Raw genomic sequence first — 18,692 nt, 5'->3', positions numbered from 1 at the left:
AGCAAACAGATTAAATCTGAGTGGGCGGAAACTTTTTTCACACACTTTCTAATGTTTGACATAGAAAAGAGACTTCCGAAGACTAACTTTACACCACCTTCAAAGCACAGCAGTGGGAATGTCATAATTTTTAATTGCTGGGTTGCCTCAGAGATAAGGCAGTCAGCAGACTTTAGTCTTTTTTTAATAATACAAAGTCAAAGTACTATTGAAACACCTCAGTTGCAAACTGAGTGTTCGTAAGTATACAGGCAAACTTACTGACTAAAGTTGATACGTCGCTAAAACACAAACCTGCAAGAACCTGCAATGCATCTTGTAACATTAGACAGCTTTGTGATGTGAAACTAATCATCCAAGGCATACCTCTGGGCAGCAGGACAGGAAGGGCTTGATGTAAATGTTGGAATCGTGCACTCTTAGACTGTGGTCCCCAAAACCTCTCGTTACCCCGATGGTGGCCAACACTCGAGCCTGCAAAAAGATCAGATGTCCGTTCAGCAGATCCACATCAAACTCAGTGCTGTTTCAGAACTCAGACTTTCCTGAATCTCCTCGTTTTGTGGCCCATTTTTGAAATAAATATCTGACATCCATCTCTACTGTGCAGAAAGACACAAGGGAGAAGGTACAGCCTTCCGGGAAATTATTATATAACTTGGCTCCGATTTTCAAAGCTTTGGCCCCAGTTTTTGTTGGACAGGATAAATTACAGAGATCTGGGATTATGATGGCATTTCTCTCAGCCAAAGAACATGAGAAGCCGGCAGACCACACAGTTAGGAAACAAGTTATGATTCTTCATTTATTACTTATGAATGTACCATTTAAAACATGATCAATTAAATAAATCTTACGAGAATATCAATTATATAAAAAATTCTATACAAAAAGTCTACTTTTTTCTGCATTTCTTTGCCTTAAGTTTAATCAAACTCAAGTGTGAGCTGCATCAAACTGGAATCCTATGGTCTGCAAACACCTCCCTATAAAAAAAGGTGGCATGCACACCACTGGGGGTGTGTAGTTAATTGACTATACTGTACAGGGAAAGGGCACCCGAGGGTAAGCGACGCCTGGTTGCAAAGAGCTCGGATCAGTATGCAGCACACGTTGCAGCCTTTCAAAGCAGCGGCTAAACTCTTCTAGCGGAGAAGGGGGAAACATCCTGGGATTATTTGCCGAGCGCTGGGGCCCAGCAGGCAGCACGCCGGGACTTTGAAGTGCTCTGGCGTTTCTCTCCCTCACACAAAGCTCCCCTCACTCTATCTGGCCATCCATCTCCACGTTCCACTTCAAAGGGGGGAGGACAAGGACGTGGGCACGGGGGAGCTGTCAAGGGGTGGAAAACCTGGATGCGGTTGCAGGCCGAGGGCGCTGCAGGGCGACATCTGCTCCCAGGAACAGTCAAACATAAGAAGGCCACGCTGGGAACATATTCACATCTGTCATGTCTGTCTTTCACCTTTTCAATGCATCATGAATATAAAGCTGCACTGTATTCATAACATCACAACTGGAAGAGAAAATTTACGATGAATGAACAATGTGCTGATCACATGACCTTTGCTTCTAATCTCTTTGCCAACTTTTTGTCATATTACAACCACAAACCTAAAAGTTTCTCAACTGAACTTAGATCAGGACTTTGACTGGGCCCATGTAACATGATTATGCTTTCACTTAAACTATTCCATCACACCCCTGGCTGTGTGCTTAGGTTTGTTGACTAATGTTCCCTAACAAATCTCTCAGGCCTTCACAAAACAGCTCCATTTATACCAAGATGAAATTACACACAGGCAGACTCCATTAACTAATTAGGCCCATTAGGAAGTGGTTGTACTGGATTTTATTTAGGTGTATCAAAGTATAGAGAGTGAAACACATATGCACAAAAAAGCCATGAAATTTTCTCTTTTACCTGGATGCGGTGTAAAACTAACATTGCCTTACAGACATACCTGAAAGACTAACAGCTGCAACTGCAGTGAAAGCAGGTTTTTTTTCAAATAATCAACACAGCAGGGCTGAATACAAGATTTCAGATTTTTATTTGTTAAAATAAATGTCCTCAAACTTTAAAATTGTGTGCTAATCAGTGTTGGTCTATCATTTAAAATCCCTAAAAACATTATTGAAGGTTGGGATTTGACGAAACGTTAAAATGAATAAAAGCTCAAGAGGTATGCATAGAGGCACATGGAAGGCACATGAGTAGCTGAGAGCAGGGACGTGCACAGATAGACGCTAGGTGGTGCTATAGCACCTGTCCTTTTATCCTACGGACAAAAAAAGTGCCCTCCTGAAATCTTTTTTCTTTTTTTTTTTTTTTTACAGTGTATAGTGCGCGGCCCAAGGTAAATTTTCTGAATTTAAAGGCCTATAATACCAGTGCTCCACGTTTTGAAATCCCCCCCCCCCCCTTCGCCAACACACATACGTGTCCCGCCTCGTGTGTCTCTCAGCGGAGACGAGCTGCGTGCAGAGCAGAGTTGGACCTGCGCTGGTCCAGCTTACCTCTTCTCTCCTCCCCTCCGCCGTCAGATAGAGCCCTGCCGATAGGCCGGATAACCATCCAGGAAACAAACAAAACGAATATACTTGCTTCCTAAACTTCAGATGAAAAAGTTAAAACTTCACCTGCCACCATTTTATCTAAACAGAACACGCCTATGAATGGCATAGGTATGCTATGTCTTCTATGGCCGCCTCCAGGCGCCAGGAGAATGTCTACGATTTAACTCTTAGATTAAATTAGAAGAAAAAAATCAATTCAAATCTATCTCATAGAGGTCGGTATTACATTTGCTATTATGGTCCATGATGACTTCTGTTTGACTCATGTTTTTTTTTTTTATTGCAAATACGGCCAAATGAGCTGGTTAACATTACAATTCATACACTACTAAAATACCTTTAATAAAGTTCAGTAAATGGGGGGTATGTAGGCTAAGTTGTATTTTCTACTTCTGTGTGTGTAAAAATGTTTCTACTTCTGTGTGTGTAAAAATGATGATGTAATCAGAATATTTTATTTTCTAAATAGCAGACATCTTATCAGTTCTCAGGACTTGTAATCTCATTAATTTTTATTCTCTAAAAATAATTTCTGTCATATATCACACATGCAGAAGTATAGATGATTCTTCTTATGATCATGTTCTCTGCTGTTGGTTTCATTTTGACTATAAAGATTTTATAACTCATTTTATGGGTATAGTTGATTTACACTGTAGAATAGTCACTTGTTACTGAAGATAACTCATTTAGTGTGACCTACCTGGTAAATTTGGCAGTGTAACCTGCTTTGCTACAACATAAGGTTATTTGGTGCAGAAGACATTTTGTGATAAAAGTACAGAATGATATAGTCAAGACAAACACGTTGTGCTCAGTGTGTAAAAAGAAAAAAAAAAGAAGTATAATGTAAGTTTCAAATTTGACTCAGGAAGTTCAGGTTGTGAATTAGTAATCTAACTTTAAATCAGTCTATGATAATTTTGTTGCCTTATTAATCTTAAGAATTTTGTCAAATGCATTCTTGTTTTGAGTTTTTTTTTTCCTGGGTGGTCATTTCCCTACATCCCACAGGATAGTTTGTTTTGTGGGCGCTTAGTATTACATATAAATTATGTTCATGCTGTGCCTGTAATAAATTTCACACTACAAAGGCAACCGACAGCTCCATGTGCCGCACAAGGTGCCCTTTTTTCCCCCTTGAGCACCTGCTCAAAATGTCTGTGCACGCCACTGGCTGAGAGTAACATTTCTCAAATTTAATTTGTTCTTCTCTGTAACAGATAGCACAGATGGGAGTCCTTTAATTCAACTCTGGTTCTTGCAGAGCTACATTTTCTCCAGGTAAATAAACACTGTCCTGTCGTATGGCGATTCCTGTTGAAAAACAAGCCCACAAAATAAGTCCTGCTGCCCCAGTGGCAGGAGGGGGCTGACTTATGGTGCTTTGAGAGGTTTGATTACAGACGAGGCTTTCATGGCCGCAGTAGTAACTCTGTCAGTGAGTGGCTGCCAAGCAACCCTTACCTTCTTCCCCTCGCCGTAGATCAGAGGAAACTTCAGGTCATCGTCCTCTATGGTTTTATACGCCCTGAGCAAGGGAAATATGACATGTTAATGGGTATCTTTTGGTTTATGGCAGGCATTGTGCTTATAAGCTGAAGATGCATTGATTCCGGATGTAGGCCCTGCCTCTGCCAAGGTGAACAACACAGTGGGGAAGAATACGGCTGGAAGGAGGATTTGGTGGAAATAAACTGTAGCTGCATAACCATCTTTTCTTCCTTATAATAAATGATAATGTTAGCTAACATGCCAACGCCGGATTGTGAGGTAACACCAACTAGCTAGCATTAACTCACTCCATCTGCTTATTCTAACAATGTACAAAACCTCTGATAAGTATGTTGGCTAACTCTAATAGGTTAGCTATGTTACACAATGCTGCATTCGGGTTGTTTCGGAAATCAGAGCTTGAGACTGGGAATGACCTAACGTCCGATTTTAGAGAGTGGTCTTCCTTAACTGCATTGTTACAATCTAATTTGTAAATCACTTTGGATAACAATCATATGCCAAATGCACAAATAACATAAACATAATTAGCAACACAAGCTAATAACAACATATCTCTTGCTAAAATTAGCCAAAATACAAATATTAACTAACATGCAAATGTTACTGTAAGCTAACACTGGCCTACAGTAACATTTGTGTCCTCCATCTAACCTTGTTAACAGCAGCTTGAATGTTATAATTAGCTATGATTAACTAAAATACTAATTTTAGCTAACACACCAATAGCAACATATTGCCTAATGCTAGCAAGTCATGAAACACTAAAGTTAAAATGAGATCAAATGCTAACATTAGCATGTTGGCTTATGTCAGTGTGTTTGCTGTCAATAACCAACATCATCTGCTATGCTAAAGTCAGGTAAAAGCATAATATGCTTGAATTAGCTTAAATTCAACCCCAGCAGTGGTTGCACTGGTCTCCAGAAGTAAAGAGGGTGTCTGGGTTTCTCTAAGCAGTTGTCTTTGAGTACATCTGTACCTGGGTGCAGCAGAATTGACATTCATTTCCACATTTTCCCTGAGCAACTTGCTCACTTCATAAATAATTTATTATTATCAGACTCGGACAACACAGAACAGCAGGAGGAAGCCAAAAGTTGTGAAAACTGCAGTTCCAAAACTCAGCCAACATTTTTTTTGCAGAAAATTACTGCAAGGCCAATTTTGTGCTATTGTTTGTAATCGCCAATCCTTTTTTTTGCCACCAGTCAACATTTAAAGATCAGAGGAGCAGATGTGCAATTTTACACCAGAAATAAGAGACCAAATAACAGTAAAATTAGGCGGGACTGCCAGTGCAAAGCACTGCATTCACACCTCCCTACAGATGCATTTAATAATAATCTTGAGTTTAAACCTGGATCAAGTAGAATTTTTAACATGACAAAATCATAAAAAAGATTTATAATTGCCGAGTAATTTCTTGTCAAATATACTGTGCCATAGCCTGCCCTCTTTCCCCATGCCGAATGCATTTTATCTGCTCTGAAGCACAAGACCAGGATGGTTTTCACATTACTGCTGGTTTCACTCAGAGAGACCATATGTTTCCACCTCAGGCGATCGCTAAAAATGCTGTACTCAGCAGTTTTGTAACTGTGCAGGGCACAGGCTATCACAGCAAACACAACCCACAAAAGCAGACTAGAACTGCAGACTGAGACTGCTCTGAGAAATGAGGAGTGCAAAGTTAAATGTTTATAGTGTGAAAAAAAAAGACTAAAACTGAAACTTAATGACAAGAAATTTAAAAGGACTCGTTTTTCACCTTCACAAAGTGTCACTTTGATACAAACTCCTACAACAAGGAGACACTTGCTTCCCTTGAGTCAGTTTTGAGGAAGGTGTCCTGTTTGACACACAGGTCCTATTAGATAAACCTGACAGAATGAGAAGAAAGCCATTTTCTTTCTTCTCTGAGTACAAAACCAGCAGTACAAGTTACTCAGGGGGTGTGGTGTATGACCACAACACTGAGCGTTTTCAGACTCAACGGCTGTTTGGAAGTCTGATTCATGGCAGTACGTGACTAACGCAGTGGTGGGATGGGTGGGGAAAGGGAGAGGAATACAGGGATGCTGAAACATGGCGGCAGAAGGATGTCTGACCATCTCCTTAGTGGGTGACTTTAGGCCAGCGAGAGAGAGGAACTATTAAAGTGAAGAACACAAGCAATGTTTGTGCTCTATTATAATTACTTCACACACTTGTTAAACGTCTTCACATTATTATGTGTATTCAGTATATAATATTACTAGAGAGATCAGTCCCAGAGTCACAAAATTCTTGCAGCAAGCAGTCCTGTAGCAGTGATTCCCACCCCTAGTGGTATGTGAGCACATTGCAGGGGTACATGGAAACATTTAATATTTTACTTCCAAGACAAATATAATCAGTTAGTAAGGATAATTCTCAGATGTGTGATGCTTTGTTAGACCCAGGTGCAAAATACACCAAGCTTTTATCAACCAAAAGAACAAAAAACAAAACAACTACAGGACAAGCAAACTCAGGTGTCTCATTAAAGCTCAGTTAAATGATCACAACAAAGTAAACTGAAATAATGAGCCCGAACATTATTTTTGTCAAGTGTTCTGTTGCTGATTTTTTAGGTTTAAATGTCTGTTTATTGAAACTTATTCAGAATAGCTCCAGTTTATTTATAACAAAAGCAGGTTTATTATTTAAGCTGATTTTGTATTTATTTAGATTATTTATTCACTTTCACGCCAACAGTTATCCTTATGTTTAAATTGTTTTTGGACAGAAGAAAATGCCTAAGAACTAAATGTTCAAGTTAAACCGATTAAATAAAATGATTTTCATGCAGTAATTATTTGTTGTACATTCTATTTTTGCTCAGTTTGACCGAGGCCAGTGTTTCCCCACCATTATCCAAGGGGGGCGGCCCGCTCTGTTAATAAAGTAGTAATACTACGTTTTCACAGTTGATGTCACTCGTTTTATTAGATCACATCGTGAGCGATTTCTGACCCTACGTCGTCACTAATCTACTTTCTATGGCCGAACTTGACAAAAGCTGGAAAAAAAACACTCTGTGTCAACGACGCTGACATGCTGAGTTACATTCACTCGCACGCAGGTGGACACACGCTCCCGACAGTGGACAGATAGCGCACAGAAAAACATGCTGCTACAGGTAAGGATATGTGCAGTTTTTAAAAGCACCAAATTTCGTTTTGATGGCAGGACTTCCTCTCCTGCGAGTAGCAGCAAGGCTAACTCTCCTACGCCTGGTACATATGGCGACGGAATAGGTACACAAAATAGTCCAAGTGTTTCATGCCCTGTCCTTGAAATGCAGCTAAATAGACAGACAGACAGACAGACAGACAGACAGACAGACAGATAGATAGATAGATAAAGAAAGACAATAGATGAAGATTGAAAGATGGAAAGAGAAAGAAACAGATAAAAGATGTGATAAAGAGAGACAAAATGATGGAGACAGAGAAAGAATATGCAGAAAAAAGAGATTATTATATACAGACTATGTATAAATACAGTAGAAGATTAATAAAGAACATTTTAGTTTTTTTTTTCCTGGCCTGCCCATTCATATATATATATATATATATATATATATATATATATATATATATATATATATTTATGTTATTATTATTATTATTATTATTTTGCCTACTGCTTCCTGTCTATCTATCTTTACAGACTAATTCAACCTACTTACCCTCTTTACATTTTGTTCCACCTGACGCCCAGATCCCCCCTGAATACCGCCAACTGTTCAACGTCCATCACTCAGTGCAAACAAACTGCCTGGCTTCCCTGCTAACAGCAACCATTAAAGTCTCCAACACAAGATTTTCTCTGGTTCAACTACCTGGGTTTAGGGGAGGTATAGAAAGTGAGGAGGAGAAGGGCAGAGTGATGGTCTGCAGGTCAGTGAGGTTTCATTAAAGTGGAGACTAGTCCACGGAGGTGTTAGAGGATACAAGGACAGCAGCGTGCACCCACACTCACATGCTGCCCATTTAAATATGCATACAAAGACAAAAGAGTTCAGAGTCATTAAAAATAACTGAGCATACAGGGCATAAAAAGTGAAACCAGTTGCACATCAAAGCAATCAGCCGCGCTAGCTTACCGTATTTAAAGTTAAAACCCAGGCTGAGTCTGGGTGAAGCTGCAGCAGAACTGGGTTATGGGAAGAACCTGATTAAAAATACATCACAAGCAGTCTGCACTACAGAGACAGCAAACAGGCAGAGAGTTCTGGGCCCAACAACACTGACCTAAATGTCTTGAAGCAAGTGGAGCCACCAAACAAAAGTGATAAGAGAAGGTGTCAGAAATAATACTGTTCGTCTCCCATCATCTTGTCACACTCTTCTGTCCTTAGAGTAGTACTGTCTCTCACCCACTACATAACCCTCTGCAGGAGCACACTGCACTCCCTCCCATCTTTTTCTTTGCATTCTCACATTTGTTTCTCACTTTTTACAGACAGTATCTTCACTCCATCTTCCTACATCTGTTCCTTAATCACTCTAGAAAATCTACTGAAGGTCTCTGTTTTCTTCACAAACTCTTTCACAGATTAAAGGGATTCTTCCTGGTCTTTTCACCTCGAGGAGAAGGCCTTGGATATAAAGTACAGGTCCTTCTCAAAATATTAGCATATTGTGATAAAGTTCATTATTTTCCATAATGTAATGATAAAAATTTAACATTCATATATTTTAGATTCATTGCACACTAACTGAAATATTTCAGGTCTTTTATTCTCTTAATACAGATGATTTTGGCATACAGCTCATGAAAACCCAAAATTCCTATCTCACAAAATTAGCATATCATTAAAAGGGTCTCTAAACGAGCTATGAACCTAATCATCTGAATCAATGAGTTAACTCTAAACACCTGCAAAAGATTCCTGAGGCCTTTAAAACTCCCAGCCTGGTTCATCACTCAAAACCCCAATCATGGGTAAGACTGCCGACCTGACTGCTGTCCAGAAGGCCACTATTGACACCCTCAAGCAAGAGGGTAAGACACAGAAAGAAATTTCTGAACGAATAGGCTGTTCCCAGAGTGCTGTATCAAGGCACCTCAGTGGGAAGTCTGTGGGAAGGAAAAAGTGTGGCAGAAAACGCTGCACAACGAGAAGAGGTGACCGGACCCTGAGGAAGATTGTGGAGAAGGGCTGATTCCAGACCTTGGGGGACCTGCGGAAGCAGTGGACTGAGTCTGGAGTAGAAACATCCAGAGCCACCGTGCACAGGCGTGTGCAGGAAATGGGCTACAGGTGCCGCATTCCCCAGACCTGGGCTACAGAGAAGCAGCACTGGACTGTTGCTCAGTGGTCCAAAGTACTTTTTTCGGATGAAAGCAAATTCTGCATGTCATTCGGAAATCAAGGTGCCAGAGTCTGGAGGAAGACTGGGGAGAAGGAAATGCCAAAATGCCAGAAGTCCAGAAGTCCAGTGTCAAGTACCCACAGTCAGTGATGGTCTGGGGTGCCATGTCAGCTGCTGGTGTTGGTCCACTGTGTTTTATCAAGGACAGGGTCAATGCAGCTAGCTATCAGGAGATTTTGGAGCACTTCATGCTTCCATCTGCTGAAAAGCTTTATGGAGATGAAGATTTCATTTTTCAGCATGACCTGGCACCTGCTCACAGTGCCAAAACCACTGGTAAATGGTTTACTGACCATGGTATCACTGTGCTCAATTGGCCTGCCAACTCTCCTGACCTGAACCCCATAGAGAATCTGTGGGATATTGTGAAGAGAACGTTGAGAGACTCAAGACCCAACACTCTGGATGAGCTAAAGGCCGCTATCGAAGCATCCTGGGCCTCCATAAGACCTCAGCAGTGCCACAGGCTGATTGCCTCCATGCCACGCCGCATTGAAGCAGTCATTTCTGCAAAAGGATTCCCGACCAAATATTGAGTGCATAACTGTACATGATTATTTGAAGGTTGACGTTTTTTGTATTAAAATCACTTTTCTTTTATTGGTCGGATGAAATATGCTAATTTTGTGAGATAGGAATTTTGGGTTTTCATGAGCTGTATGCCAAAATCATCCGTATTAAGACAATAAAAGACCTGAAATATTTCAGTTAGTGTGCAATGAATCTAAAATATATGAATGTTAAATTTTCATCATTACATTATGGAAAATAATGAACTTTATCACAATATGCTAATATTTTGAGAAGGACCTGTATATTATGTAAGATGTAAACCACTGTGACAGATATGAGGCTATTTTTACTGTAGTTGCCTTTTACCAAACCATTCCCATGTAGAAAAAAGTCTTATTTTGGAGAAACTGTTTTGCAATAATTACAATTGGAAAAGAAACAGGCCCCCAGCATCACAAGTCCTCCACTGTACCTACCAGTGTGCATGAGGTGCTTATCCACACATTCATCCTTAGTTTTGCACAAGACTCACCTTGAGTGTTTGCTGCTAAAAAGTTCAATCATTGGTTTATCTGACAAAGCAAATGTTTTCTAGTTAAAGTTCTAAACAGACAGATCAACACATTCTAATATCCAAATTCCTGCCTTTTCCAGAGACCAATGAGCAAAGAACCTGGTTCAGTTTTAGGCCCTTGTTTTTAAAAGGTAAACGTTCAATATGAATGAGCTGCAGATATTTCTATTGACATCAAGCTGGAAGAGAAGGAAGGGCAAAAAGAAATAATCAAAGAAGAAAAGAACAATTTAAAGAAATAACGAAGTAAGGACAAGAAGAAGGAATGACAAAAGACAGAAAGAATGAAGGAACAAAAAAAGCAAAGAAAAAGAAAGAAAAAAGTAGAGAAGGTGAGAATGAATGGGACTTCAACGTAAGAAAGGAAGACAGAAAAGAAGGAATACAAAATGGAAAGAACAGAGGAAAAAAAAAGATTAAAATAAGCAAGGACGACCAAAGAGAATGAAGTAAAGGAAGTATGGAAGGACATAAGGACAAATAGGGTCAAAAGAAAAACAGAAAAGAACAAAGGAATGACAAAAGAAAGAAATGAGGAAAAGGAGAAAGATAAGTCAATACAGGAAGGAGAAAAAGAAAGGAAAGACAAAGAGGGAAGAAAGACAAGAAGAAAGGAAGGAGGAAGAAAGAAATGAAATGATGGAAGAAGTACAAATGGAAAAGGATGGATGGAAGGACGTGGAGTAGAAATGAAGGAAGAAAGTGTGGATGGATAAAACATTATAGACAATGTAACAGACAATGAAGTCTGGAAATACAAACATTTGTTTATTCTTATCCAGACCTGGAAAAGGATTCTAGTCATATTAATATGCTTTTTCTGACTGCATTAAGTAGAGTTCACACAGTTATCAAAGCAACTTTTTCTCCCAAAAAAACTGATGGCATATAGATAGCATCTAATATCTATTATGTAAACTTAGTGACCGCAGGATGCTACTATGGCTGCAGTTCTCTAACTGGGATTTTTCCACCTCCCTTACCATCTACCTGACTGTAAGGTGGCGAGATAAACGTGGGTCCATGTCCAGCCCTGTCGTTTTAAGCTTTTTAATTATTGCTCTGTCTGTAGATGTGTGCAAGATTAAATGAGAACATTTACTTTTTCTTTCCCATATATCTTGTTTGAAGGGAATGTTTTCTTGTCCTTCGGCTTAGAAAACTTGGCCCCTGTCTCGCTTCAAATTGATATCCTAATGAAACAGGAAGTTGTGGATTACTAACTTTAAGGTTCCTAGACAAGGAACTCACTCTAGAAAAAAAAAAACGAATGAAAAATAATTCAGTTAGATTTATTTTATAAAAAAACATTTATTTCTTCATGTGAGATTTTTTTTCTCGAACTGAATAACTGGACTCAAATTAAGTAGAGGCTTTTTCTATGTTTCTCTGTGTGAGGTTGTGTTAATGCGCTGAAAAATTATTTTAAGGCTTTTTACACATCCTCATCAAAGTGTGAATAAGTGTGGAGGATGCTCTACATATGAACTGGAACTGGCAGGATTTCTAAGAAACAATCAATAATTGACAAGTCTTCAAGCAAACCCACCAGCCTGACATGGTGAAGTCACGGTAAAGCATCCTCTTCCCCACCTCCTTCCTCTGCACTCTCCTCGGGAACTCCAGATGTGTAAACTCGTTCCCCAATAACTGCGGCTGCATGTACGCCTTAAGAATGAGAGGAAAAAAAGGTTTAAAGAGTAGAAGACTTGACCCAGGGATAGGAAAAAAACAATTCCATGGTTTATTAAATTGACTCTATTAAACATAAAATCACTGGCATCCTCCTGGACATGATTACTAGGCCTTTAGTAAGTGAAGCAGCATTGAAGGTCCAATCCCAACCAAATTATTTAAGGAAGTGTTCCCTCTGATTACCAGCCCCATTTTAGATATGATTAATCTATCTTTAGTAAATGGATATGTACCACAGGCTTTTAAGGTAGCTGTAATCAAACCTTTACTTCAGGCATCTTTGCTGGATCGAGATGACTTGAAAAATTACAGACCTATATCCAATCTTCCATTCTTATCTAAAATTCTTGAGAAAATAGTTGCTAATCAAATGTGTGAGCATTTACACAGCAATGACCTGTTTGAAGAGTTTCAGTCAGGTTTCAGAGCTCATCATAGCACTGAAACAGCTCTGCTGAAAGTCACTAATGATATTCTTATGGCCTCAGATAATGGACTTGTGTCTGTACTTGTCCTCTTAGATGTCAGTGCTGCATTTGATACAGTCGATCACAATATTCTCTTAGAAAGGCTGGAATATTCTGTAGGGATCAGGGGAACAGCGCTAGGCTGGTTTAAATCTTATCTGTCTGACAGATTCCATTTTGTTCATGTAAATGATAAATCATCTTTAAACTCCAGGCTTAAAACTTTCCTTTTTGATAAAGCTTATAGTTAGAGTGGCTTAGGTTATCTGAGCTATCTTCCTTATTTTTTACCTCCGTCTTCTTCCCTCCCTGTTGGTTGGAGTAAGGGGGAGTCAGGTTTAGCCTAAACCGTCTCAGTTATGGTTGAGGTGCAAACACACCCTCCATTTCTGCTACCTGTATGACCCCATCTCTTTTCCAATGGTTATGGTCAATCTGACAGTGAGAGGTATCCCAATCATTGTGGTTTTTAGTATAACAATGACCATCAGTGGGCTCTAGATGGACAAACTGTCTACTTTTAAGGCTAAGTTTAAAACTTTTCTTTTTGATAAAACTTATAGTTAAGAGTGGCTTAGGTTATCCTGAGTTATCTCTGTAGTTATGCTGCTATAGGCTTAGGCTGTTGGAGGACATAATGACCACTTTCACCCTCTTTGCTACATTCTCACACTACTCTCCAATTCTGCATTATTTGCTGTTATTTCAGCTTTTAACTTTATGTTCTCTCTCTTTTCTCTTCCTAGAAGCTACACCTGGCCTGACTCTGTGTCTACCTGTGACATCTTTCTGGAGAGGGGCATCGTGCAAGCTTCTGCTTGCAACAACTTAATGCTCACCTTCTACAGATGATCCACATAGCCCTGTCTTTCAGTGTTTAACCCTTTCTCTCTCCTAGGCATAGCTACTGACTGAGCTTTTACTGTAACAAACTCTATGTACTGTCTTTCAGGCTCTAACCTTGAAAACTGGCTCAAAGTTTATCTGTTCTTTCTTTCTAGATGAAACGACTAAAGGAGCTACATCCACTAACATTTACTTTTCCTTCCCATAGAAAGTACTCCTGGATCAGTGCTCCTGTATTCTTTTTGTGTCTCTGCTCTGTTCTCTCAAACCCCCAGTCGGTCGTGGCAGATGGCCGTTCACACTGAGCCTGGTTCTGCTGGAGGTTTCTTCCTGTTAAAAGGGAGTTTTTCCTCTCCACTGTCGCTACATGCATGCTCAGTATGAGGGATTGCTGCAAAGTCAATGCCAGTGACTGTCCACTGTCTCTAGATGCTCATCTGGGAGGAGGGAATGCTGCAAATCACTGACTGGATGCAATCTGCTGGGTTTCCTTAGACAGAAAAACTTTTTATCCAATTTGAATAAATAACTGAATCTGACTGCACTGTTCAATGGTTAGGATTAATTGGAATGTATGTACCTGACTTTTGTGAAGTGCCTTGAGACGAATTGTGTTGTGAATTGGGGCTATATAAATAAACTGAATTGAATTGAATTAATTGTGGAGTACCACAGGGTTCAGTACGTGGGCCAATTCTCTTTACTATATATAAGCTTCCAATAGGTCAAATTATCAGGTAGCATTGGATACATTTCACTGTTATGCTGATGATACTCAGCCTTACTCATCCATAAATCCTGATGAGCCTAACCAGTTAGATAGACTACAAACATGTCCTGAAGACATAAAAACCTGGATGACTTTAAGTTTTCTGCTTCTAAATTCAGACAAGAAGTTGTTGTCTTTGGACCAGAATCTTTGAAAAATAAATAGCTTAGTCAATCAATTAATGTGGATGGCATTAGAATGACCTCCGGTAGTAAAGTAAAAAGCCTTGGTGTTATTTTTGACCAAGACATGTCATTTAAATCCCATATTAAACAGCTTTCTAGGATTTCCTTTCTTTCAATTTTAATTTCTTAAAATAAGTGTATTTTCCCTGGATTTGAGCAGCAATTCCCCAATGGAATAAGATGATTTATGTTTAAAATAAGAAAAAACAACTAAGTACCTTAAGGGGAAAAAAAACAACTAATTATCTTATTTTAAGGGAAAAATACTCATTCCATTGGCAGATCATCTTATTTTCCTGCTCAAATTAAGGGCAAATACGCTTATTTTGGGAAATTTTAACTTATTTTTTGATTAGTTTTTGCACCTCTGGAACATTGCCAGAATTAGAAATATTCTACCCAGGAGTCAAGATGATAAACTAGTCCAAGTATTTGTTACCTCAAAGCTGGACTATTGTAATTCTTTACTTTTAGGATGTCCACAAAATTGTATTTAAAAGCCTTCAGCTGATCCAAAACGCTGCAGGAAGAGTTCTGATAAATATTCAAAAGAGAGATCATAATTATCACAATTTAGCTTCCCTTCCCTTCATTATTTTATTTTATTTATTTATTTTATTTTTATTTTATTAGAATAAATATAGAATTTAAAATTCTCCTCCTCACATATAAAGCCCTTAATGATCTAGCTCCATCATACATCAGAGATCTGATTGTTCCATATGTTCCTAACAGAGAACTTCGTTCTCAGACTGCAGGTTTACTGGTGGTTCCTAGAGTCTCTAGAAGTAGAATGGGAGGCAGATCCTTTAGTTATCAGGCTCCTCTCCTGTGGAACCAGCTCCCAGTTTTGGTCCGTGAGGCAGACACCCTGTCTACTTTTAAGGCTAGGCTTAAAACTTTCCTTTTTGATAAAGCTTGTAGTTAGAGTGGTTAAGGCTATCCAGAGCTATCTCTGTAGTTATGCTGCTATTGGCTTAGGCTGCTGGAGGACATAATGACCACTTTTCCTCACTCTGCTACATTTCTCCTACTACCTATTAGTTCAACTTTTAACTTTATGTTCTCTATGTTTGTTCTCTTCGCAGAAGCTACATCTGGCCTAGCATTCTGTTTAACTGTGACACCTTCCTGGAGGGGGGCAACTGCTGCCATCAACTTAATGTTCTCATTCTATAGATGATACACTTAATCCTGTCTTTCAGTGTTTAACCCTGTCTCTCTCCTAGAGAGTGCTACTGACTGAGCTTTTACTGCAACTAACTATATGTGCTTTCTTTCATCCCATAGATTTGAAAACTGGCTCAGAGCTTAACTGCTTAGCTGTGTTTCTCTTCTAGATGATGCCACTAAAGGAGCTACTACTGCCATTAAGTTTTTATTCGTCTTTCACATAGAAAGTAGTCGTAGATCAGTGTTTCAGTGTTCTTTTCATGAGTACGCTGTGTTCTCTCAAACCCCCAATCGATCGTGGCAAATAGCCGCTCACACTAAACCAGGTTCTGCTGGAGGTTTCTTCCTTATACATTTAGATTGTATGCAGTAAGTCAGTTTGTCATTTTCTAACACACACACTCATTCATACACCTAAGGGAAATTTAGAGTGACCAATTAACCTAACAGGCATGTCTTTGGACTGTGGGAGGAAGCCGGAGTACCCGGTGAGAACCCACACATGCACGGAGAGAACATGCAAACTCCATGCAGACAGACCCCCAGCCGGGAATCGAACCCAGGACCTTCTTGCTGCAAGGCAACAGTGCTACCAACTGCGCCACCGTTTGTGAAGTGCCTTGAGACAACGTGTTGTGAACTGGTGCTACATAAATAAACTGAATTGAATTGAAATTGTGTAAGAAACCTCTCCACTGGAGGTGAGCATCAGCTCTCTTCATATTTGAGTGCTGTGCTTGCTAGAAAGTAGCTTGTTTCGGTCATACCAGAAACTGCAGCCGCTGTCTTTCTGACTCTGGCGTGAACTCTGCTGACATGGGATAGACTTCCCCAGCTCGTATAATGATAGCTCTGAGGGAGAGTGGCAGACAAAGTTTTGTTTAATTAAGCACAGATACGGTTGGTTGAAGTGCAACCAACAATTAACACATGCAGCAAACACATTTTGCTTTGTACAAGCGTATGAGTCACACCTGCTGTCCCCTGCGTTCCCGACATAGAGCTTCCCTTGCAAACAGGCAACCATTAGAGCGGTGCAGCCGCCCGAGATGTTGAAGGATGCCTTTTCCTTTTCGATCTGCATATCCTGGGACATAATTAAACATACATGATGTAAGCCAACAGTCCAAAACCATCATTTCAACATGATTACTGTCTGCACAGTTTTCACATTTTGTTTCTAATAACAGATAGAAATAAGAATTTCAGCTGCAGAATCACGCAGCAAAACATTCTGTTTGGTTGGTTGGTTCGGTTGGACAGATGGATGGATGGACATCTCCAGACTGCATAGGAACCCAGCTTTTGCTTCAAACCTGCCATGATGTCTTTGTTAATAGCGGCAGAGTGAGCTCATTCATCAGTAGCACTGACAGTTAAGGAGCAACAGAATAAAGGGAAACCAAAGAGACTGAAGGGAAAGTTTACAGGGGCCGCTGGTTATTCCAGCAGTAAATTACCCTAGATTAAATGGAGCTAATTAACCCAAAAATAATTTAAAGAAACCAAGCGATCAGTCCATTAATTGGATGAATGATTGCATAACAGTTAATCAAAGTCCCAACATAAATCTGGAGCCAGCCTTTTTAGTTTTTTTAACCCTTTCATACAATGTCAGTCTTCTCTGACGCCTTAATAATTTCCGAACAGTGGCAGGAAGATGTCTCAGGAATATAATTGGGGCCCAGGCGTTTGTGTATCGTCTCTCTTTCACAATCAACAGATTGAGTGGGACTAACAATGCTCTGGAGCACATCTGATGTCTCTAACGTGTTTTCCCATGAGAGAGGCTGAGCCCATCCAAAGAGTTTGCCCTCTGAACCTCCATCCAAAGACAGCTAGGTGAATATGTGTGTTACAGTACATGAACGTTTCTCCGGATCGGTGTGTATGGAAGCAATCTGAGCGTGCCTGAGTGTATTTCAGTCCATTCTCCATCCTGACAAACACTACGGCTTGGGGTACAGGTTGGAAGGAGGTGGTGGGGGATTGGAGGGAGGGGGTGAACAAATGTGCCCTTCAGCCTGGATGAATTATGAATCCATAGTGAGCCATACATATTTATCTTTGCTGTATCTCAGTGGATCTTGCTGCAGGCGAGGCTTTAATAATGAAAATGCCTGCACAAACATCCACACTTTTGTCCTCGCCGGTTCAGCCAGTCTGACAACGACCATAAATAACCAGAGGGCAATGACCGAAAGAGAGATGTGCAGATCTCAAACGCACATGCCCTGCTGCCAGTCCACTGTTTACACATAGCTATGTGTCTTTATTATTTCTGAGGGAAAAATGTGCCATATCCCACAAAGGAGTCACAGATCAGTCATAATACTGCTGTAAATTACCGAAAACAGAATAATTATCCAGGACAAAGGAATCTAATGTATGTTACTATGAAAATAAATTGGGTAAAATATGATTTATTATACAGTAAAGTTATACTTTTATTCTATACAATAAAGATAAAATACACGACCCAAAACAGGCTGTTCTCAACTGCACTATACCAGAAATAGTAAATATAGTACCTGGAAAAAGTATATTTACCCCTTTATGTTGCAGTTTACTACAAGCCATGTGGGCTCAGCAAACATGTGAAAGAAGCTGCTCCTGAGACCACAATTCTACTTTCTGGCCATCAAGCAAAATGATGTGAATGACGGAAAAAACTAACACTGCACATCACATTGAGCCACTGAAATACTGAACAATATGAGTTTTTTCTCTTGTTCATTAAATGCGGTAAACCAAGTTCTCTGGATTAACCTTAGTAAAAAATAGGACAAGCGTTAATGACATATGCTTTGATATATAAACATCTTGTAGCATTTTGTTTTTAGACTGTTTGAACTGTTAAATTTAATTAAATGATTTGTGTTGTTTTATCTGCATGACAGACTTGAAATAATACCTCAAATCGGTATAAGCCAGCAGAACCCTGATTGGTGCGTTTCTAATGTTAAAAAT

General features: G+C 39.7%; 1 protein-coding gene across 2 annotated transcripts in view; it reads right to left on the bottom strand.

Moving 5' to 3' along the window:
* The window catches only part of ppm1h (protein phosphatase, Mg2+/Mn2+ dependent, 1H), a 46,490-nt gene that overhangs the window by 8,676 nt on the left and 19,122 nt on the right, over positions 1 to 18,692 (bottom strand). For both annotated transcript variants that reach the window (XM_047392466.1, XM_047392459.1), the window contains exons 4-8: positions 16,697 to 16,809; positions 16,490 to 16,574; positions 12,137 to 12,255; positions 4,048 to 4,111; positions 367 to 474 (exon numbers count right to left, since the gene is read on the bottom strand). In XM_047392466.1, coding sequence (XP_047248422.1) covers positions 367 to 474; positions 4,048 to 4,111; positions 12,137 to 12,255; positions 16,490 to 16,574; positions 16,697 to 16,809 — 489 coding nt within the window. The remainder of the gene's footprint in view (positions 1 to 366; positions 475 to 4,047; positions 4,112 to 12,136; positions 12,256 to 16,489; positions 16,575 to 16,696; positions 16,810 to 18,692) is intronic.

Source organism: Girardinichthys multiradiatus, chromosome 2 (genome assembly GCF_021462225.1).
Source record: "Girardinichthys multiradiatus isolate DD_20200921_A chromosome 2, DD_fGirMul_XY1, whole genome shotgun sequence".
In the NCBI taxonomy this organism is placed as follows: Eukaryota; Metazoa; Chordata; class Actinopteri; order Cyprinodontiformes; family Goodeidae; genus Girardinichthys; species Girardinichthys multiradiatus.
This window is presented reverse-complemented; position numbering and strand designations above follow the sequence as displayed.